The sequence below is a fragment of the Crocodylus porosus genome, unplaced genomic scaffold (assembly GCF_001723895.1).
Source record: "Crocodylus porosus isolate Cpor-Errol unplaced genomic scaffold, CroPor_comp1, whole genome shotgun sequence".
NCBI classification, from domain to species: Eukaryota; Metazoa; Chordata; order Crocodylia; family Crocodylidae; genus Crocodylus; species Crocodylus porosus.
The window spans coordinates 207,015,027-207,039,623 of NW_017728886.1; the positions used below are offsets into that span (position 1 = coordinate 207,015,027).

Consider the following 24,597-nt stretch of genomic DNA (forward strand, 5'->3'; position numbering starts at 1 on the left):
CTCTCGCCTACCTTGGGGGTCTTCAAGAGGAGACTGGACAAGCACCTGGCTGGGGTCATCTGACCTCAGTACTCTTTCCTGCCCAGAGCAGGGGTTTGGACTCGATCTGCGAGATCCCTTCTGACCCTAATATCTATGAATCTATGGTTTTCAATCACTTATACTGGTTTATGTGTAACTTCTGTCCCTAGCCTTATGGAAGATATCTGTTACTGCAAAAAAAGAAAAGCATTTTTATTTGATTCTTTCATTTATTCGTTTCAGGTCTGTAGACTTTTCCAGTTCATAAAGGCTCTGAATTAGGCTGAAGTATCTGTTTACAATCCAGAAAGCCTGAAAACGGTGCAGCATTTATTCACGGTACAATTTTTACTCGTTCCTGCACATGCCTTTTATGTATGTAGCTATTCCAATAGCTCCATCAAACAGAAGCCCATAAAGCATGGAATGGAGTTAGGGTTGAAGGAGTACTTTAGGTTTTAGATGCATGCTATGCTTCCATATACTATTTAATGAGCAGCAATACCCCTGTGTGTCCATGTTCTGGCTAGATGGCTTTAATCAATTTGTTAATCATAATCTCAAAAGATAAGGTTTCATCTTCCAGAGGAAATTAAGAGAAATACTATATGAACATAATGGAACGCTCTGAGCTCAAACAAAAAAAGAGAAAAAAATGGCAAGGGCTTTCTCAAATTAAAATTAAGAAAACTGTTATGTCTTCACTGGAACATAGGTATTAATTCTTAGCTCTGGAAACTGCAATGTAATTTAAAGTCAATTAAAAATATTCTTTGAAGGAAACATATTTGCTTCCGAGATAAACACTTCTGGATGCCTCCTTTATAAATTATTTTCACCATTTTTTTCTCCTTTTACTATATTATGAAATATAGCATTCAAATACAGTCAGATAGACTGGTTTCTATTGAATGAGTACCTCATATCTAAACTGTTTTATATATAATTCTATCAAATCCTTTCAAAGAAGCATTTTTAAGTTTCGAAATGTGAAACAAACATAATTATATTAAATTCCATTGATGACTGGCCTGAGTACTATGAACACCTTATAGATATGGGTTATACTGCTCTGTCTTCTTTTTGTCTTCTCTTATTTAGAGAACATAGCAAAGCTTTTTTGGACCATAACTATCCAGGACTGAATCTTCATCAGAACATGATAATCAGATTTTTCTAATGCAAAAGGAAATAGTACATACCTCCAAAAATTGTTATGCAATCATGTCACAAATCATTGTACATTATGTTTTATGGCATGACAAGATCTAACTATTTAATAAAACAGAAAGTTTGAAAGGCTCTTAATTTATGGAAATACACAGTTATTTTATCAATGTTGCTATTTTAAGCTATTGTATAGCATATGAAATAGAGATATGTGGTTCTTAGATACCATAATGTAAGATACCTTAGTAACATAACACATTCGTAAGTTTAGCATATTAACAACACTTTCCAAGCCAAGAATGGAAGAGGATAAGTTGCCTATGTTTCTGCACATCATCTTGTACTGCCTTATGATAATCCCTAGTGCTCCCTTGCCTTGCTATTCTAAATACCTTGCATCAGTTTCAACAGTTTACTGGTACTTGCAGATGACTGGACAGAAAATCCTGATGAAATTCATTAAATAAATTCTTCATCTTGATCCTCCTCTTCCACTTTACCTTTTCAGTACTCCTAGATATTAATGACAGGTGTTCCCCTGTATGGCAGTGCAAAGAAAAATAGTAAATTCTCTACCACGACACCTCACTGGATTCATTTGGGAAATAAGGCCTTTTCACCTCATAATAAACAGAACAAATACAGAGTACACTGAAAATTAAGTTAATAAATTTTTTAAACAATTGCACCTTTTTTTGGTCTTTTCATTCCCACTGAATTTGGTGCCTCCAGAGCAGGATCAGAGATCTATATTACAGCATGGTCTTCTGCTTCTACTTCAGGGAACATTATTTCCATTCTATCTGGGTTCTTATTTGGAAGAAAGGCCAGTCAGGTCAATCTCAAAGAGTCCCTGGAAGGAGCTGCATCCTGCTCTTCCTGGACAGAAGATGGTTGTCATGATGCAGAGGGATTTCACGTGACAGAGAACAGTTAATACTCATATGACTCTGAAAGCTGCTGAGCATTGACAACTCTCATTTTAGTTAACAGGTGACTGTCACAAATGCCCATCACCCCAGGACTGCACCCTACTACTGAAAGGAGGCTATTTCACTTCAGGAAAACAAAACTGATCTCATTATCAGTCTTATACTCTATTAACTAAAAATTAAATAACGTAAGTTACTAATAGTATTTTCAGAAGGCAAAAGAAGGTCATACATAGCAAAAATAAGGTCTATCCAAATAAAGTTCCTCCATCTGCTGATAGCTGGAGATGCACTTATTATACATGTTCTTTTGAAAAAAATAGTGGTTCATAAAAGCAAGTGATCTGTGTGTAGTTATGCTAGAAAAATACAATTACTTGTGTAGAAAAATACAAAACAAACCTATTGATTCACATTATCTACAGTTGATACTATATGTAGATGTGTCTAGTTGCTTTATACCTTAAACATCTACTATTCAAAACTGTACGATAGATTTTCAAGGTTAGTTGCATGCACATATTTATGCACCTAATTATCAGGTAAAAAACATATACAGTCCAGATACTTGTGCATAAACATGGCAAATGAGGTGTCTGGCTGCATATACATGAACATGCAATAGTTTCTGTACACACAATTTTGGCATCAAACATGTGCCTGCATATTCTTCATTTTGAAAATCTAGAACTAAAGCTTTTTGGCTGACAAGAATCAGTATTTTTGTACCTGCAGCCTAAAAGCAAAAAAGATCAGATCAGTGCTGCATCAGTATGAAATAGAAATAGGAATTTTTTTTAAAGCTGAGTCCATAATGATTGTGAAGCAATTGCTTCTTATCTTTCAACTATTAGAAGGCTGATATTTGCCTTAGTACCAGGCAAATTAATGCTGTATATACTCGAAAAGGTTAAACTGCATGTGGTTTTTGCATGAGAAATTACTGCTTAAATGGCAGGAAGGGTACGTCTCTGTTGTGGTGTTAACTCAGGGTGCCATACGTCCACAATGAATATCAGTCGATAATCTTCTGCATCCTGCCACACTTCATGTTCGAAAGAGTCATCAAAGATAAGAACCTTCCCTTCTTCCCAGGTTCTGTAATGGGGAAAAAAAGCATCTTTTAGTATGGATTTTGAGTGTCCTAGAGTGGGAACTATCTGGGCATATATCTGTTCTGGAGATGATGATCTATATATGGAGAAGGTTTAATCAACATGTGTTGTGCCATCAGGAATATAGTGCTTAAGGAGAAATTAGACTACTGTATCAGAGCTCTGCATGAAACCATCTATACAATGTTCAGTCCAATACAGCTTCATATTACTGAGTAACAATACTTATTCTCTCAGTGTGCATGCGTGCATACATAGTGTAGCTACACACCACAACCTGAGACATACATCCTGTCTTTTTTTTGTATTTAATATCTGTGCATAGGAGGCTGTAACAGGGGTTTTCCTCAGTGCCAGTTTACTAATGGCCTGCTCACCTGTTTCTGGGCCAACCACCTGCCATGCCTTGATGATCTATAATTAGGATCTTAATTAAGTGGGAAGCTGCCCATTTCTTGCCCTGATGCCAGGGGCCGCTATCTGCAGCTCTGTTCCTCCCCTACATCGCAGCCCAAGCCTTGCAGATGGCATCCACAGTTTTTAACGTCACTGGCCCCACAGCGGGTCCCAGAATCCTTCAATCTGGACCCCAGCCAGATCCCTCCAATCAGGTGGCCTGACTTCACCCTCATTTTGGGCTGCCTGACTCCTTGAACTGTTTCCTCTCTCGGGAGCGGTCCCCCCAGTACCTTTGGCCACACAGGCCCTGGCCTCACCTCCAAGGCCAGTCGGAAACCCCAGGCCCTCAGCTCCGTGCATCCCTTGCAGTGGCCCCCTGGCCCTTTTGACCATTCTGGTCCTGGCCTCAGCATTGACCAGTTGACGGTGTTTTGAGTCAGGCCTCTGAGCCTCTAGCCCACTGTCTCTCCTGGGTCCACTTTCTTGGCCCTACTAGGTGTAACCCACCCAGTTGTAGGAGATGGGGTTATTAAGGCACCCTGACCCGCCTTTCACTGGGGTGGTCACTGGCCTGGTATTTCCTGGAGGCTCCTGCGCCACTGGGAGCCCCACCAGGCCACCCACTTCCAGCAGAGTGCAGTTTTAGGTCATGCCCAAGACCAGGAGCCTCCAAACCATCCCCTACAGCCCCTGCCCTTACCTCCAGGATGTTGCATTCAGCCTTGCAGCCAGGCGATGGTACTGCCTGACTGCCAGCAGCAAACTGCTTTGTTTATATAGGCTGCCAGAGATCTAAAAATGGCCGCTAAAATCAAGCACCTGCTGGCTGCTTGGCTCAGCCCTTAAAGTGGCAGGTACCAACGGTGCCCTGCCACAGAGGCACTCTGAATAATTTGGGTATTATGAACCAATTTCCTCCCCTTTTAAAATTATGTACCTAAGTAGAAAACAATGAAACTGTGAAAAGCTGTCAGTAGTATAGTTTAATAACCACCCCCCCATGCAAAAAAGGAAGAATTATAAGATTAAGCCCTGCATACAGGACTCCCTTTTCCTATGGGAGTGTCTAACTGCTTACTGAGTCGATTTTAATCCAGTCCACAGGTCATTGAGACTGGCCTGTATATGAGCAATCACATGCTTTGACAACTAGTGGAAGAAAACGACTTAAATGACAACGGTGAGAGACAATGTGTCAGAGGCAGAGGTATCTAATTGGCTGGAAGGGTAAGTGTTAGTTTCAGTTCTATTTAATACCTTCACTAACAATCTTGAATAGCCATTTAAGAGCCTGATAATTAAAGTCACAATACTGCAAAGTGGACAGGGCTGTTGCATGAATGCTATGGTCCATAAGGATAGATCACTTCAGCAGGGCTGGAGCCTTAACTCGCAGGAGCAGAATGAGGTATTGTAAACACTACTAGTAATAGAGAAATAAGGTATAAACATAAGACATGTTATTTAGGATGACACAAAGGAAATATTTAAGAGAAGTCTGATTGCAAATTAACAGGCTTAAATAGAGCAAATTCAGTAAGACAAAAACAACTTTTCTCTAGTATAAAGGAGGCCTAAAATCCTTTTGAAAATGGGACTTGGACTCTTAAGTCTCTTCGGCATTTTTGAAAACTTTTACTGGCATCAGAAAAAATGGTTTACTACCAGACTTTCCAGAAAGTGGAATAATATTCTTCCAAAATGCAATAGCAGAAACATCACTGGGGGACATATTTTGAGGAAGACCAGACAAATCAGTAGGCATAAAGCAGATAGACTTTGGACTGTATGAGGACAGGAGTTCCTGGGTGCATGATGGACTACTTGATCTGCAAACAGAGATACAGTTCTTTAAGATTCCCCAAGCAGACTGATCCATTTGAAAATGAACCTTTACAAGGTTTCTAGTATTTTGTTTGCCATTCTTTATTTTGCTGCTATCTCCAAAATAAATGTAGGTTCACATTTTAAGTAATATAGACTGATTCTCCACTAGTGCAACCATTTTCCATCATTTTTCCAATGAAATTCAAAAGGCATCGCACACTGATATAATGGAATGAGGAATAAGGCCAACAGTGAGCTTTTATTTTTTTGACCCAGGTCTGAAAAGCACTGCACTAATTAGCCTGAAATAGAAGCTCAGCTCAGGACAATAAAACCTCAAAGCATCCAGATTAAATGCCTTCAGAGGTTAAAATGGGGTTCTCTCATTTGCATCACAATAGGATGGACTGTTTTACACAACAAAGAGAAAAAAGTCATAAAGTTGTCAGAGCTATTATTTTCCCTTTGGATCGATTACATGAGCTACCATTGGAATGCAAATAAATATTTCTCAGACGCCTTATTGTGTGAGAAAATCTTAACATCCTGACCAAGGTGGAAATCTCATTCTGGCATGAAGAGGAGCCTGTTTTTGAAAGATTTCTATATCATTTTCATGATGGAGGGAGCTGTACACACCTGTTTTACATGAGAAGGTTTCACCTTGACTTAAAAAAACTGAAACATTTCTCTCCCCCTCTACTACAAATTACTATTGCAGTCTTTGAAATAAAGTCATTTTATTGGATGTTCAGGCATTATTTAACACCATTACTCAGCACGCTGTCTACTACTGCTTTTGGACTTACAAAAAGGCTGGGCACTTGTGGATAATAATGGCCCAAATTGTTCAACAAGACTTGATTGCTGTACACTAGGATTGAAAAAAAAGGCCGCAGCACAGACAATTTTCTTTCTATAGAGCTAGATGGCCAGCTGCGCTGCACTGCAAGTAGTATAGTGGATAATAAAACCTGCCCCTTTAAATTCCCACCCTACCTTTGGGTGCACATGGGTAAATAAGTACTATGTTCTCATTATTTTCCCCCACACACCTCACAAGCAGGGGGAGGAGGGCTTGGGGAGAGATGGAGTCAAAGCTTTGATTTCCAACATGGAAGCCTCCAGAGCTGAACCAGTTCAACAGGAGGCAGCAATAATTTCTTATTCATCTGAAGCAGCAAGGGAAGAGGCAGAGGGGCAGACTCATACACATCTGAGACCCAGAATTCCTTGCCTGCATTGTCACCATGGTAACCACCGAGAGGCCTCCCTTTCACAGGGAAGGAGGGAATAGTTATGTGTAACCCTTCATTTTTACCACTAAAAATATTTTCTTAGGAAAAGTCCTGCCTTTGGTTATAAATGCACAACTCCTGCCAAAATAAACTGGAGTTGTGCATGCCAATGAGGAATAAGTTGGATCATTATGCATAAATTTTACATTTTTAATAAATGAACATTGTGCATCTGGAATAAGTCAAACTCAAGAGTCCCAGCACGGAAATGCTCTATCTGCCCAGCAGGAGCAATATAAGCATCCTTATGCCATCCTGCCCAGCATCTGATGTGGAAGAAACATTGCTATAGCTGAGAAAGTAGTTCATTCTCCACACCACTGAGCCTTATGTTCAGCTGAAGACAAATAAGGATGTCAGCTCTGATAATGGATGGTGAGTCTCACACACCTGTTCACTTGGAACCTGAGCAAGACTACGGCTTTCTTTCCTGCAGGGTCATCTAATAGCCATTTGATGGTAATGACTTGCAGTCATAGCTGACCTGAATTCACTAGTGACCCCTAAGCTTCCAAGATGTGAAAGCCTCCATGTCTCATTAACAACCCTCTAAACCATCTAACTACCACTTCCTGCTGCCCCAAACTGATTCAGATACTGAGCTAGAGTGCTGGGAAGAAATATGTTCATTAATGATTAGTCAAGGTGTATGTTGTTAGCTGTAATGCTGACTGCTGATGTACAATATTTAAATAAGGTACATCATGGCAGGAGTCCCAACACCTCTGCAGCAACAACAGCTAGATTATTAATGGATGGAAACTCTTGTACTTAAATTGCCACAAATTACCTGCTGTGTTTGGTTTTCAGATGCTCTGGAAAGCTCTCAATTACATACTACAGTGATGATGGGTGCATAGATTTTTCATCGTCAAACATGTCTCCATAATAGTACATTGAGAAGAATTCCAAATTAATATTTGCTGCACTCTGATGCTATAAGCAGGATATAGCATCTCTGACTCATCATAAACATGAAAAACTATTAGGATTCCAGGTGATGTTTTGGACTCAGAAGAGAAAAATCTATTCAATGAACAGCAAACATTTTCAAACAAATTGATCAAATTGCTTAACTTTATACATTCATTTTTATTATTTTTGTACTGCTGTTGCTTTAATACTAGTCTATCTACATGTGTTAAATTACAGAAGTTTAGATTTTCACATATTTCTCAAGGGAATATATTCCTTGAGTTTAAATGTCTTAAATTACTATTTTTTAAACTGACCTAAGAGGCCAAATACATCTGCAGTGTAATGTAACCATTCCTAATGTAAAGAAGTTTTCCTTATTCCAACACAATGTAAAAATTAAGAATCCTTGGTATCATTGTCCACTTACAAGGCAACACGTTTGACTTCAATGTCACTTGAAATGAAGCCAATGGAATAATGTTGATGTATACCACTGGAAGATCTAATCTATGTGGGAAAACTTGGCTATTCTATATCCACAGTATAGGAAGCAGAATTGCTGCAAGGAGTCTAGATTTTACTGATTAAGTTGGTTGATCTCCCAAGAGAAGAAAGGGAACAGTGGAATTACTGTTGGTTGCAAGTGGTGAACATCAATGGAATGTGTTTCTAAGACTAAACACAAAAGACTTTAAGGCTATAGACAGCATTACTAAGAAGATAAATACAGCGATCATGACAGAGAAGACCACGTCTTGTCTCCAAAGAGTGTAGTGTCATTAATTAAAAACTTAAATTCATATACTTGTAAGAAGTTTTACACATCAAAGTGCTTATTATAACTAAATACCTATGTGACATATTACAATTGCTACAATTACAATATTTAATATTTGCTATGATTAAATATGTAGTATTTTATTCTTCTTCAGCAGTAATTTACTGACATCAAAATTGTCTTTTTTCTTGTGGATCAGATCAGTTGCCCACCCATTTTCAGTCTCGGGGTGCGAATAGAAAAGGTTACCTGTTTTCCTGAGCACATCGAATTTTGCAGCCTTCTTTTGGTATTACCAAGCCCAAGTGCATCCTCAGCCTACAGTTAGTAGGTCCCGTGTGAGGCCAGACATGAGTCCCTGGGTGCATGATGGAATACTTGATCTGTAAACAGAAAAAACAGTTCATTTAATTAGGTAACTTTTACCAACCCTTCACTGAGAGCAAAATACTATTACAACTAATCCAATATGACAGACCACCATTTGAATTGCAACATTTGGGGTTTCTCACGTCCCAAACATTTTAAAAGTAGTGATTTGTGGATATTTTATCTAAAAATGGATGGAGCTGGTGGGGGTTGAGCTAAGTTTAGTTCAAGAACTACATTAGAATGACCCTGCAGAAAAGTCTATGGAAACAGAGAGTGGGAAGCAGGCTGCAGTGAGGGAAAGTACTCAGTTTTTTCTCCTATAGCGGGATCTGCAGCAGATGAAAACATTCCCAAAAATTTAGTGGTTCTGGTTGGATAGGAAGGATCTAAAAGAGAATCTTATAATAGTGACACTGCAGTGTTTCGGATGATTACTGTTATGTATGTTACCTATATATTTGTCCACAGATGTATGTGCCACAGATAGTACATAGGTTTATACTACACATACACATTACGGTTAGAACCCAGATCATTTGTATCCCCAAGCCACTTTGTTCACACTAAGTGACCAGATAAAGAACAATCTACTCAGCTGTCTGCTCCAGTTTTTACTTCAAAGGGTGCTCCTTCATCACGCAGCTGGAGGTCAGCACTGGTTGCCAGTGGCAGCTAATCAGAAGTGAGCAAAAGCTGCAGGAATCAGCTACAGCTTCTCAGTGGTCCTGTGCGGCTGTTTGCTGTGACTATGTCCCAGGACTCTGGGCCCCAGCAAAACCTCCTCCTTGCAAAGGGGTTATGAACCTCACCCTTCAGTGTACGTGGGTTTTCCTGTACATATGTATATGCTAGATATATGTATATACACACATATATATACATACATACATACATACACACACACACGCACTGTGCACTTGTTTTATATATATGCATGCATGTGTGTGTGTGTATAGTACATACATGTATTATAAATATTCATGAATTACATTAAAGTAACATTATGGCAGCTAAGTCTAACTCAAAAGTTGGAAATACCAGAATTAAAAGTATCTGTGCCACTAACTCTCTTGTCTTGTTTTTAAGCCATCCTTAATTATATGATCACTTTGCTTTTTTTCCCCTAATCTCTCTCTCTGTCTCTCTCTGCTGCTGTCAGTAAATGGATACTTAATTATTCAATATGTCTTTTTATCCCTATCATTCCATATGGCCTCAGAACTTACTTAATGCATGCCAGTGAACACTATAGTGAATACAGAATTATTAATTTCCTCTGGGGCACTTCTATCATACTCTCCTAATAATTTCTGAGTGCTTCAAAAGTATTAATTTATCTTCAGAGTGCTCCTGTGAGATAAGGCAGTATTATTACACCATTTTACGAATGAGGTTCTGAAACATGGGCACAAAAGGTCAAATTGTCCAAAGCGTCTTCTAATTTTTGGTTGCCAGCTTCAGATCCTTAATCATAGAAAATTAGAAGTCATACAAACCCCCCACTTCAGGTAACTAAAGGCTGCTATTAAATCCACTCTCCGTCTTCTCTTCTCTAGACTAAATAAACCCAGTTCCCTCAGTCTTTCCACATAAGTCATGCCCCCCCCAGCCCCTGAACCATTTTTGTTGCCCTCCACTGTACTCTCTCCAATTGGGTCACATCCTTTCTACAGTTGGGGGCCTAGAACTGAACACAGTACTCAGATGTGATCTCACCAGGGCAAAACAGAGGGGAATAATCATTTCCCTTGACCTGCTGGCAACACACCTACCAATGCACCCCAGTGTGCTGTTAGCTTTCTTTGCAACAAGGGCACACTGCTGCCTCATGTTCAGCTTATTGTCCGCTGTAACCCCCAGGTCCTTTTCTTCAGATTGTTCTGTCCTAAGTGCAGGACTTTGCACTTGTCCTTGTTGAACCTCATGAGATTTCTTTTGGCCCAATCCTCCAATTCATCAAGGTCACCTTGACCTAGCCTCCAGCGTATCTGCTACTCCCCCCAGCTTGGTGTCATCTGCAAACTTGCTGACGGAGCACTCTATGCTATCCTCCAGGTCACTGATTCCCTGGATTTTCTAGCATGCTTAGCATTTTACAGCACTTCATACATTTAAAGCAAGCTCCCAAGCATGTCAAGTATACCTGTAAGTGGTCAATACTTCTGCAAGTGTGGACACTGGTATGTCATGTTGGGAAGCCAGAAAATGACAAATAGTTATGGCACATCCACACATGCACATACGTGTGTTTGCAGCAGCTCAAGTAGCAGCAGCAGCACAAATTTGTGCCAAAGATTTGTGTCTCAGCACATGTGCCTGAACATGCACTTTGGTGTGAAGCAAATTGTGCCACCTGGGGGAAACTGCCCCCTCCCCCCACCTCCTCCTGGATCTTCAGCCAGGGGGCGCTAGAGGCTGAGACCAGCATCTGTGCTGTCCCCAGCAGTATAAAAAGCTGCCCTGGAAAGCAGCTCAGAGCTACTTGCCCTAAGGAGCTTCTGAGGCCTGGCCAGTTTGTAACTGGGGACACTAGCCCCCTGGTGCCAGCTGGACTGCTGCAGCCACCCTGACCTAGAGTGGCCCCTGCACCCTCTGCCTCCTGCAGCAGTCTGGCAGTGGGGGCTGCTGCCTGGCTGCTACCTGCTGCCACTTGCAACAGCATCTGCCTCCTTGGACCTGCGGCTCAATGGCTGCATGCCTACCAGACCCAGACAGGAACCACCTTCACCTAGGCCCCCCAGGTGACGACAAGAAATAATGGGCACAAGCTGATTGAAGATTGCTCCAGGCTAGACATAAGGAAAAACTTACAAGGCCAGTGCTGAGAGTTTGGAACAGGTTTCCCCCAGAAGTGGTACAGTCATCCACCCTGGTGAGCTTCAAAAAATGTCTTGAGGCCCTGCATTAGATCCCAGCAGTCTTTCCTGCTCACATGCAAGAGGGCTGGGTGCGAAGATCTGTAAGGTCCCCTCCAGCCTCTAACAACTATGACACTATGGTCACTGCAACAGAACCCCCTGCACATGTGGGCCAGCTGCCAGTGGGCTGTGGCTGCACAGTTGGCCATTGTCATGTCTTCCGGTGCCCACATTCTGCCATCTGGGCAGCTATCACCCGGAAGATGTGCTCTTTGTGGTGGCCTGCTTTGAACTTCCAAGTATGCCTTTTTGGACCCAAATGGCCAGGAGGTCAGCCACCTCATCCACCCTCCATCTGGGTCCCTGGTGCCAGCCATGGGCAGGGTCTTCTGTCTGGGTCCCACCATTTGCCTCACCAGCAGATACCTTGGTTTCCTATTTCAAAATTGGAAAGTCTCTGATTTAAAAGTGGGGAATCCAAAATTCTCTGATTAAAATGCCCCAAATCCACACTTGTCTGCAATTCAAATGAAACACCACTATACTGCATATATATATGTATCAGTTGGGTAATGTTTTATTGAAATATTTACAATTTTAGAGTGATTTGGAAGCCTACTGGTGCCTCAATTATAATAATAAAATAAATTCTAAATATCTATATACTTGGCATTTGCTTTGGGTTTTTTTATCATAGAAAGTCAGAGCTCCCCCTGCCCCCTTCACTCACCCAGATGGTGGTCCAGCTACAGCTGTTTCTACAGCTACTTTGTGGCACTGAGCAGCACTGATATGCTGGTGCCCTGCCAATGCCCTTGCCCCTTACTCCCAACCCACAGACCTGCCAGAGCCCCTCACTTCTGACCCGCAGCCCCTGCCTGACCCCCACTTGCTCTCTCCTGGCAGCAGCTTTATCCCTGCAACAGGACATGGGTCCAGCTGCAGCTGTCCCACCCATGACTTTGTGGCTCTGAGCAGTGCCAGCCCTTACTGTTCTGCTCCCTGTGCCTGTGCCCAGGCCACAGTGATCCCCATGTCCTTCCTGGGAAGCCCTTGACTGGGCTCATGCTGGCTGGGCAAGCCCCTTCCTTTCCAGGCTGGCCTCCCCTTGTACAGGCTGTTCTAGGGGTTGAAGCGGGTCTCCAAACCTGGCTATAGCAGCCACTCCTGCCCAGAGCATTCCCCCACCCCCCAATGCATCTCTCTTCCTCTCACCATCACAATAGACCCCGCTGCAACTTCCCCCACCACCCATCACCCATCCCTGATACCACCTCCCCCCGCAGGCAGGCTCATCACACCCCCCAAGTGTTTACCAGGACCAGGAATCCCCCTCAGGTTGGGGCTACATGTCCCAGCACTGGTGTGGCTGTGGGGCAGGACTGCAGAGTGGCAGCTGCCTGCACAGCTGCAGCTCTCACCAGCAGGTCCCATCCCAATGCAGGGTGTGAGATTTGTGTGGGGATGTGGGGTTTGAGATCCTGTCAGGTTTATGGGTGGGTGTGGGATATGTGTGGGTGTGGGAATGTGTATGTGTTTCTGGGGGGGACGGGAGGGCACCACATGACTGCCTCCCTGCCATTGTGCACAGCTCCCACCACCAGTGGTGTCAGCAGCAGCCACCGCCATCCTTTGGGGTGCTCATGGCTCACTGCAGGCGGAGCCCCCCTGTGGCACGCAGCTCCACCTGAGTCCTGGGGATAACATGTGGCACATGGAGGCAGTCACATGAGGCTCCCAGCAGTGCAGGCAGGAATTGTGTGCCATCGCGTCAGGCCAGCTCCTATCTCCACATGGGGCTCCTGACACTCCAGTGGGAACCTGTGTGGGGTGGCACAGAGCTCGCTTGGCCTGATGGCACGTGGATTTTGAGACTTGCTGACTACTGGGCCAGGCTGGCTCCATGCCTCCACATGCGGGTTCCCACTGGAGTCTCACATGGAGGCAGGAGCCAGCTTGGCCTGATGGTGTCTGGCTCCTGCCTACAGTGCCAGGACTCCCACGTGGCAGCATGAAGCCAGGTTGGTCCTGTATGAAGGCTTGTGCCAGTGGGCTGGGGTGACTTCATGTGCCATGTGTAGCCCCCGGATCTTAGGCAGAACCTCAGGCCACCATGTGTGGGGCACAGCTGTCCTCCACACATTATTGCAAGGCAACCTGCCTGGTCCTGTTGCTGTACCAGGACCCTTGGTGCCAGGCAAGCTCTGGAGCAACCCAGGACTGAGCCTGGGTCCCAGCCAGCCCTGGAGCCACTGGTGTCAGGCATGCTCCACTTTTATACCTGCAGCAGGGGAATGGCAGCAACCATAGAGACCCTCTAGCCGGTTGCTAGTGCATCTCTTTGGAGGACCCAGTCTCTAGTTACTTTCAGGCATGCTCCACACCACTTTTTTCCAGTGCATTTTCTTTTGATATTGGGATACCCTGGTATCAAATTTAGAGTCCGTGCTGCAAATAGGCAGCATGGGGAACATTTTCTAATTTGTGGGGAGCCTTCTGTAGCATTTCAAATGCTGCAACAGACACTAAGCTTGTGTGGATGTGATCTTAGTGGCAAACTGTGGGGATTTTGGCTTGACTGACTAACCCATAATTACATGGGAAGTTTTGCACTGATAAAAGCAGAGTTCATTTGGAAAATATTGTATATGGTCATGTAATTAAAGCCAGAGTTGTCATGCAGATGCACAAGGAGTCTGAACTAAAGCTGTAGAAGCATCATTCTGATGCATGCTTCATTGTTCTTGATTCTGCAACATTAAAATATAGTGACTTTATTTTTGCTCTTTTTAAAAAAACAAAGAAAAATTGAAATTAAATTCCATGCAATTAGATGGACACTCAGACTGGATAACCCAGAAAGTCTGGACACATAGGCCTGCAGGACGTACAGCTATTGCTTGAGGGAATGGAGAAGGCTTCTCCTCTTTTATGGAGATCAGGCGCCAAAGACTCACCTTACCAAAATTCATTGTGGGCAGTCTCTGGGAGTTTTAAAGCTGTCTTTCATTGGCAGAACACTTAAAGAAGGACAAACAGCAATGGTACTACTACCCATTTTTGAGGTGAATCTCAAGCAAATCCCGGGACGTCGTTCTCCCCTTGTACTCGGCCTTGGTGAGGCCGCAGCTGGAGTACGCATCCAGTTTTGGGCTCCACAATTCAAAAAGGATGTGGAGAAGCTTGAGAGAGTCCAGAGAAGAGCCACGCGCATGATCAGAGGTCAGGAAAACAGACCTTAAGATGACAGCCTGAGAGCTATGGGACACTTTAGCCTGGAAAAGCGCAGGCTCAGGGGTGACCTGGTGGCCAGCTATAAGTTTATCAGGTGTGACCACCAGTATCTGGGAGAACGTTTGTTCCCCAGAGCGCCCCAAGGGATGACAAGGTCAAATGGTCATAAACCACTGCGAGACCGTTTCAGGCTGGACATAAAGAAGAATTTCTTTACTGTCCAAGCCCCCAAGGTCTGGAACAGCCTGCCATCGGAGGTGGTTCAAGCACCTACATTGAACACCTTCAAGAGTAAATTGGATGCTTATCTTGCTGGGATCCTATGACCCCAGCTGACTTCCTGCCCTTTGGGCAGGGGGCTTGACTTGATGATCTTCCAAGGTCCCTTCCAGCCCTAATGTCTATGAATCCTCATTCTGGCTCAAATCACCAAACTTATGCAAGTGACTGTAATTTATAATTTCCAGAAAGAGCTTTAAAGCACCTGGCCCACTGAGTTAATTACACTTACGCAAGGGTCCCCTACATGCATTTTTAAGCATTACCTTACCCCATAAGTTTGAATTTAAAGTAATGAAGCAATCCAATAAGTACCTGTCCTCTTCTGCAGCCCGTAGCCTCTGGGTATTTTTCCAATAAAGCACAAGTTTTAGGAACGCCTTTACAAGCATTTTCATTTTTTCTTCCTATGAAAAGAAATTACTGGAGCATCGGTAAGTGCAACACTAAATAATAGCCATTCTTACACTTTCAACTCATATAAACACATTTCATCCAGGGATTTCACAAAGCTGTCTACAAAAGATGGGTAAGTAATTATTGTCATTTTACAGATAATGAAACTAGTATACAGACAACATAAGACTTGCAATATCAGATTAAATTATAGCAGTCCCTGCTTTTAAACTGTTTGTAGACAAAAGGATACACACCTTTTAGGTATGATTCCAAAGGTATAATGATTAACGAGCATCTACAGGGAAAACAGCTGAATATTACGAGCAGGACAGAACCAGAGGGGGTGCAGTGGCACAGCCAAACCCTGCTTTCTGACTATGTGGCGTAAGCAGCAGACAGGGATGTGCCTCTGAGTGGGGAGGGGAAGGAGGGGAATTTTTACCAGCTTTGGGGACTTAAAAAAAGAAGTCCCCATTTGCTGCTCCCATGGCATAGTCTGCCCACCCCAGCTGGGGGAGAAGGTGGGAGCACAGGATACAGTCACCCTTAGAGAACTGTTTGCTGCTCCCACACCCTGCTTTATAAAATCCTGGATCCACTTTTGACAACCACTAGTAACTTACATCAAGGAATACTTAATGTACCTAGATTTTAGTATTTTATCTTACAGTTTTCTCTACTGTGAAAATCCTTATATTAACTTAAGGTTATTCCAAAACTTAGCTCCCACTGAACAGTTCAGGGAAAGAGCAGCTAGCTTATTACAACTTAGATTCTGCAGCTCACGTTATTTCTGAATGACAGAATTGAATCTGGTTGGAGGCAAAGAATTGGAGATGCACCTTTCGCCACCTCCTAGCATTCCCTCAGGCTGGTTTGTACTCATGCAGCATTACCGACTTTGCTAGAAGAAAATCTTGGCAGCCTAGTCAAGAGATGTATTAGTATATTGGTGTGCAGGAGTTTAGGGGTGCTTGTGGGAATGTGTTTTAGCATAAAGAATTCATGCTCATTGTTCTCAAGACAAAAAATACAGTTTTATCAGTTTCCTCTTTCTGAAGACTCAGATGACAGATCCAGAAATGATACCATTATTGGCCTTGCAAAGCTATATTCCTATTTCTTATTGTACTGCACTGAGTAGTAAAAAAAGTAGAGTTAGGGGAGAGAAGGAAGACTAATGAACATGTTAAGTACCTTGCTGCCACAGGGTGAACTGGCTCCAGTCTCCCTTCTCCCGTAGGTTCTCATCTTCAGGCAAGAAGAGGCTCTTTCTTCTATCCATCACAGCAAGCCCTTCATCACGAATAAGCTTCCAGTTTCTTTCTAGGGACTACCATGACAGCCGTCATTATTGTACTTAGAACTGGTTGTATTTGCTTTTAGTACCTTTTAAATTGGTCTTTTTAAAATTTAAAAACAATAATACAATATTGATCATTATCAAATTTTGCTATTTTCAAGTTCCACCAAGAAATACTGAGACTATAAAAGCAAACCCCACATTATTTTCCAGATTCAATTACATAGGTATCATAAAATTTCAATAATCCCCCACCACCTTGCAGACTGGACTCACTTTAATTTGCTTTTTGATTTGCCCAAGAGCTGTTCAATAAATTATTTTATATTGCAAGTTAACAAGAGTATTGATCTTCTCAAACACAGAACACTAGTACATGGCAGTACTCTTGAGACAATAAAACCTGCTAGTATAACATGAAACTCAAGTGCCAACTGAATTTCACAGTTCAAAGAAATAAGATAAACAAGCCACTTAGCTTGACAATTATGATTTAAATCTTCAGAAAAGTCTGCAAAATGTCACTTGTGAGTGTGGACATATTTGAAAAAAGAGAGAAAATCTGACTTGAAATTTCAGGTTTTATACATGATCTGAAAATGGTGAGCAAGCTGTCTCAAAAAAGCGTCTCTCCTTTTGTATGTACTGTAGCATGAACCTAAAATCAAAGCTAACACCCTACCTCCCTCACAGGGATGGGCATGAGGAATTCAAACTACTGCTATTTGCTCCCATAGCATTTTTTTGTAATTGAAAGTTGAAACAGCTTATTTCTATCTGTAACCTACAATTTTAATATTACAGCAGTATGCATGAACAAAAGCATAGTAAAAAAGGAAACTAATAACAAAATGAGTTCCATTTCACAACTACTTTCATCATTTGCTAAATTTGTAGTTGGCAAACAGTTTCTGTAGGAAGTTTTAAATACATTTTAATCCCCAATGTGGACCCTCACTGGTTTTAGTGCCTTTGACTGTGCTCAGCGCAGAACTCAGTGAAATGTCTTGGTGCATGTTTTGCAGGAGGACAGACTAGATGACTAACTGTCCCTTCTAGACACAAAATCTCTGAATGCATCAGTCCTCCATTTCAGTTCAATGGCTTCATTTTCCACTCTAGTTTCTTTAGCTAAACAACAGCTAGCACGTAAATCCCAGAACATATGTCTTCTTTCATACAGCACAAAAAGCTCAAGAAACAAAAATTCACACAAAACTTGGAAACTTAGTTATATTACTAGGGAAAGGCCTAAGAGTATCATATAGGTGTGCAGGGTGAAAATTAGGAAGGTCAAGGCATGATCTGAGATGCAGCTGGCATGGGACATAAAAAGAAATAAAAAAAAAATCTACAAATATATCAAGAGTAAGAGGAAGACGAAAGAAGTCCCTTATGGAATACAGAAACAATCCAGTTATGGATAATGCAGAGAACACCTATTTTCAGTCTTCATAAATAGGGGCAGCTACCAGATTATGAGCACAGCTGACAGCAAAGATAGGGAAGGAGTCAAACTGTTTAGAATAGTGACAGAACAATTAGGGATTGTTTAGAAAAACTAGATGTTTTCAAGTCAGTGGGGCTGTAGTCCACAGATTATAGTTCATAGTTGCAGTCAGCAGTAAGTTTGAGCAGGGGAAGGGGTGTTTAACCTCCCTCCCTGGCCCCAGAGCCCAGCCAGGATTTGCCCCGCTTGCAGGAGGTGAAGGCATGCCAGCCAAGTGCCAAGCCTGGCCCTGTCTGCTGAGAGTGGGGCTGCTGAGCGCTGAGCCTCGTGCTGCTCGTAGGGGACGGGGCTGGGCTCAGTAGCACCCCTGGCAGCAGACAGGGCCAGGCTTGGTGCTTGACTGGCATGGCCCAGGCAGTGCTGCTTGCAGGGATTGGGGCTGCGCCAACCAAGTGCGAAGCCTGGCCGCTTCCTCTGCAAACAGTGCTGTGGGACGTGTCCACCTCCTGGGTGTCCAGCCCACAGTGAGAGCGCGCAGGGGCCAGTGTAAGTCGACCCCATATTTCTGATCCAAACAGTTAGGTCTATTTATATACTGGATCTATGAAATTCCTAACTTTTTGGATCAGAAAAAAGGGCTCGATTTATATACCGCATCGATCTATACACCGTAATTTAATTTTGATATTAACTGGGGCCTTTAGTGATTTTTTCCTAGGGCCACTAGCAAACTTTAGTTTAAACATGGATTTTAACCCAGATCTTAAAAAAATCACATGTTCTGTCAGTGGTGTAACTACAGCAGGGTACCTAGGACAACCGTAGCAGGCACCAACTTGGGGGTGTGAAAAAGTACTGGCTGCTACTGGCAGCCACACAACCATAATCACAGCAGTGGCTTGAAGGCAACCAGAAGTCACTACTGCCTCTGTACCCTGGGTTCTTAGCCATGTCACTACGTGCTGTGTCCTGCTATGCCAGAGGTTCAAGGCCTGGCATGGCAGGAGGCACTATTTTGGAGACCTGTAATAAAATCCCTCAGATCCAAATCACATGCCTATGCAACCCAGGATGGAGCATTTCTTCCCAGGTGTCAGCACTGCAGGTAATGTTGCACCTTCTTCACATACAAGTCTTTTTAAGACTATTTATGAAGTATGGGTGTTTGGAGTGACACTCATTTTATTCTCTTCCAGATAAAAATGTGTGGTACTTGAACCATAAGCTGAATGAACCATGACTAAATTTCTTAATTAATAAATTCTGCATTGTTAGAAAAAAAACCCCCTGACAATACAAGTGTTGCTTTAATCAATAATTTGTACTCACTGCAGTACATTTTTGACAAAGCATGATCAGAATATTTTCAAAATGTCAAAGCCACATTACGTGGAAAGTTACTTGGACAGTTCCTTATTTACTCATTCAGACTGGCAAAGACGTTACCAGGATACAAGAAATATCTTAATGCTTGTATATATTTAAATGGGTAATATTGTTAAGTAATGTACTAGGATTAAACAAAATACTACAGAATGGTGCAATGAATCAATAAGGCTGCCAGAAGAGTAGCTAACTGTACCAAAGACATAAGTCAGCTCCATGTGTGACTTAGTTTGCTTTAGGTTCAAACACAAAAGGTATGTTTTCCTGTAACTGAAATTTTAACATAGGAAACATTTCCTGAATCTTAGAAACTAAGGTTCTCAAGTATATTAAATGATGCCTTAAATAGATACACAGATTCCATGTACATAGCACACCTACATACCAGTGACTGAACACATCTTTTCCATGCTGCCCTTATATATTGGTTGCACTTTAAGGAATCAGATGCTTGCTACCGAACACGTTTGTCCCTATTCCTTCAATGAATCCCTAGGCTTAAACATAGTACAGGCAGCAGCTATACGGCTTTAAAAATCTAGCTCCAGGGTGTTAACCTCTTGGCTTACAAGCACAGAACAGAGTTTAGCTAAGTATCAGCATCCCTTTATACTGTATGTTTTCAAGATAGAGCTTAAATCATCATTTCTTTAATATTTTTGGATATCTGAATTAGCCATATAATTGCAGAGTGGAAAATAGTATTTAGCACTGTGTCAACTAACCATGAATATATTCACAGTGAGAAAGCTTTCATTACTGAATGTGGTTTGTGCTCTTCTACAGAGACCACTAGCTCATGTTCTAAAACATATAGAAAAGATCTGAGAGAATGGGTCCAATTCCCCACTTCCCTGAGTCTCTGAAAAGTATAATATTCTGCAATTCAATCTGGTAGCTTTCAAAACAGGGAAGAATGGGTATGGAGTGCTTTTCACTGTGTGGGAAGGGAAACAACAGTTTTCCTACTTTCAAGAAAAAATGTGAATGGAAGCCAGAGTATCTTTGAAATTAATAAAAACAGATGCTTTTCGTATTTTACTGCTCTCCTGAGAAGGCTACTGCAAACTTTGCTTACAGCACAGGACATTATTAGAATCAGGTTTAGTTTTTTCACACATGCAAATAATTTTCTTAAGTCACAGGGGGGAAAACAACAACACATATATGCTTTTGAGATGCCTTTAACTTATATTTTGGAATCACAAATTTCAACTATGAAGGTTTGATTAAAGAATGTAAAACATTCCCAATTTAAAATAAAATACACAAACAAATCATCACCAATAATATTGAGACGCAATGCTTTGTAACCAGAAACACAGCCCAGGAATGAAACATTGGTACATTTGTGAGCAATATTTGATGAGATAACCGGTTATCATCTTACAGTGTTGTATAGAAGCATAGCTAGGAAGTGTGCTGAGTGGGAGACAGTCTTACCAGTGACTCAAAAGACCCTGGAGACTGCTGTAATGGTGCAGCATTGCCTCACACTGGCAGCTGCTCCTGCTGCCAACACACAGGCTCCCCACACACCAGTGGCTGCTACTGTTGCAGCTGCTGTATAGGTGCTCCTCTAAACTGGCACCTGGGGTGATGCCCTGCTCACCCACACCAGTAGCTATACTACTGTTCTTGTACATTAAAGTTGATTCACCTCTTCTTTCTTGTTCAATTGTTTTGCTAATAATTCCTCAAACAAAACACTGTTAACATCAGTTCACAAATACTAAAGGCACATGTTTCAAGATTATCTGGCCAAATAATTAGCCTCTCTTCATAGCTTTTTCTATATGCCTAAGTCTTACTTTTAGCCTTTAGAGATCTTTCACGGTTCCTTTCCTGTTAAATATATAAAATAAAACTTAAACATAGAAAATTAATCAGTAAGGGTTAACTATAATAGTATGGAACTATAAGAAAATTGTATTAAAGATGATCTATCTATCATTAATCTGCCTGCAGACAATTTTGACAGGCAGATTATTGGAAGGGTTTAAAAAATGTATATAAAATAAAAGATAAAAGTAAAATAAACGTCTTAAAAACCAATAATCATGAAAAATATTTAGCATAACAATGTTTTCAAATGCTGAAAAAAATCACAAGATGTGATTACATGGTTTGGCATGTTCAGCTCAACTTAAGAGGAACACATGACAGCAGTCTTCAAATATTTGAAGGGCTGCCATAAAGAAGAGGGAAAGCACCTTTTCTCCCCTGATGTAGAGAGGAGGATGCAGATCAATGGCTTGAAGGTGTAGCAAAGCAAGTTTAGACAAGATATCTGGAAAACCTGTTAGAATAGTGAGGTAATGGAATAGACTGATTAGGGAAATCACTGGAAGTGTTCAAGATGAGGTTGAACAGCCACTGGTTGGGGATGATTTAGGCATAGTTATGCCTATGTTCTATTATGGGTATTTTCTGGGCACTGCTGGTTGCCATTTTCTTATGTTATGTTTTGTTACGTTTCCTTCATTATTCCTACTCTTTTCTGTCACTTATTACATTTTTACTTCTGTAATTCTATGGATTCCCATCATTAGTGCAGTTTATATTATGCTCTATGGCAGGTGCAGGCAATTGTTTTGGGTGGAGGGCTGCTTACCCAGTTTTGGCAGGCTGTCGAGGGCCGCATCGGTAGCCCCGCCCCTTGACAGGTGCCCTGCCTCTTAGTCACCATCTTTGGATCAATGTCTCAGGACCAGCACTGGTGGGGCCCAAAGCAGGGCACAGGCTGGCAAGGATCTATAGACCCAGGCTGGGCTACACCAGCAGGGAGAGGGGGCAGCTGGCCTGGCTCCATAGAGACCCTGCTGGCTGGGACCCTCCGCTCCTGCCACCCTGCTCTGGGCCCCACTATCACTGGCCCTGGGGCACCGATGCAGGCCCTGTGTTCCCGCTGGCTCCCTGCCCACTCACTCCCAGTACCCCCCAGCCCTGCACTACAGGCAGGTGGCAGTGCACAGCCCCGACCCCCCACTCACCAGCAGGGAAGAAGCTGCTGCTGAGCGCAAGGAAAAGGAGCCCCTCGCCCACCCTGTGGCCGGCGCTCTCCGCTGCAGGCACTTGTAGCCCATGTGGGGCTGTCTGGAGCAGGCACAGGCAGCCCCACATGAGCTTCAAGCAGCTGCAACATGAGGCACTGGCCATGGGGTGAGTAGGGGGCCACTTTTCCCCATGCTCAGCACCAGCTTGTAACCCAGCCCCAGTGCCAGCCTGGGCTCCCAGCTACATCCAGGCTCGCCCATCGGCGGCAGCAGCTGCGGCTCCCCCACTTGCTATGACAGGCAGTGTTGGCTGCTGCTGCTCACCCGGAGCTTGTGCACTGGGCAGCCCAGTGGTGACAGTGGAAAACACTGCCCAGCACAGCAAGCAGGTGGGCTGCAGCTACTGTCACCACGCGCAGCCCTGACAGGTGAGCCTGGAGCCAGCGCAGAGCCAGGCTGGCAGCAGGGCTGGGTTACAAGGTGGTGCTGAGCGCGGGGGGGGGAGGGGGCAGGGAGAAGCAGCTCCTCCCCACCCTGTGCCCGGTGCCCTGCCCGAAGCCGCTTGCAGTCTGCCTGGGGCTGCCTGTGCCTACTCTAGACAGCCCCGCGTGGGCTGTGAGTGGCTGCAGTGTGGGGTGCCAGCCACAGGGCAGGGGAGGGTCCACTTTCCTCCGTACCAGGAAGGAGCCTGGGGAAGAGCTGAGCATGGGGAAAAAAGGCCCCTCCTCCACCTCATGGCTGGTGCTCCCTGCTACAGCCACTTGCAGCCCATGGGGCTGTCCGGAGGAGGCACAGGCAGCCCCCAGGTAGGCTGTGAGTGGCTGCAGTGCAGGGCACTAGCCACAGAGCAAGTGAGGGGCTGCTTCCTCCCATCCCATTCAGCTTTTCCCCAGGCCCCTGCCCTGCCCTTCTCCCTCTTCCCCCTTACCTGTGGTTCTGGTGCAGGACAGCCATGAGATCTCAGGCCAGAAGCCCCTGCTGGGGCTTCCAGCTGGGGGGGGTGGGGCCAGGCAGGCCCTGCTATTATGGGAGTCTGCTAGGCTTCCCCTGGGTCCTACTGTCCTTGGTTCCTTTCACTTTTTACAGGAACCAAGGGCAGATGAATATTAATTTTCTAAAGTGGGCTGGATAGAATGGCCTCATGGGCCGGATCTGGCCTGTGGGCCATATTTTGCCCACCCCTGCTCTATGGGATTAGGTATACTTTTCAAATGCTGCACTGTTCTGGTGGGAGTTTAGGGAGGCATATGCTTCCAAGAGGAAGGTAAAACATGTCGCAACCCTAAATACAGTGATGGAAAAGCATGACCGCTAGCATGAGTGCAGTGTCCACTCCCCCCATTCAATGCCTAGAGAGCATCTTTTTATAACCCCCTCAGTTAACTTTGTAGCATGTTAATTAAACATCTTGTGGAAACTTCAGAAACGACACTGGAGATCTGGGCCAGCAGATCTAAATACCTGTATTTCTTAAACCAATTTTATATAAAAAATAAAATGCAAACTATATTTAAAAAAAGAGAGAAAAATTCACTCACCTTCACCAATTCAGTATAACCAGTTTCCTTTGCTATCCACCAAGGCTGAGCTTTTAGTCCCTTCACATTGTAGAGGGAGCGCTGCCAAACAGATGCAAAATGACCTCTTTGGTATCCAAGCTCATACCATTTGTATGCCTAAAAAAGTTGCAATTGTTAACAAACAAGCTTCAGCAGAAAGGAACAATTTATCAACTTAAAGAAAAAGAAGTAAGGACACTTCTTCAATACAACTGGATGCCATTCATGCTTTGCAAAATAATATGCTACCTACCTGGATGTGGTTATAGTGTTTCAGATAAAAAAATACTTTAAGGGGGCGGG

The 24,597-nt window shown here is 43.2% G+C and overlaps 1 protein-coding gene across 1 annotated transcript in view; it reads right to left on the reverse strand.

Moving 5' to 3' along the window:
* Positions 1-500: 500 nt before the first annotated feature.
* Positions 501-24,597, reverse strand: part of ASPH (aspartate beta-hydroxylase) — a 167,356-nt gene continuing 143,259 nt past the window's right edge. The window contains exons 24-28 of the mRNA XM_019543207.1: positions 24,274-24,411; positions 16,798-16,933; positions 15,517-15,608; positions 8,708-8,841; positions 501-3,221 (exon numbers count right to left, since the gene is read on the reverse strand). Coding sequence (XP_019398752.1) covers positions 3,071-3,221; positions 8,708-8,841; positions 15,517-15,608; positions 16,798-16,933; positions 24,274-24,411 — 651 coding nt within the window. The 3' untranslated portion in view covers positions 501-3,070. The remainder of the gene's footprint in view (positions 3,222-8,707; positions 8,842-15,516; positions 15,609-16,797; positions 16,934-24,273; positions 24,412-24,597) is intronic.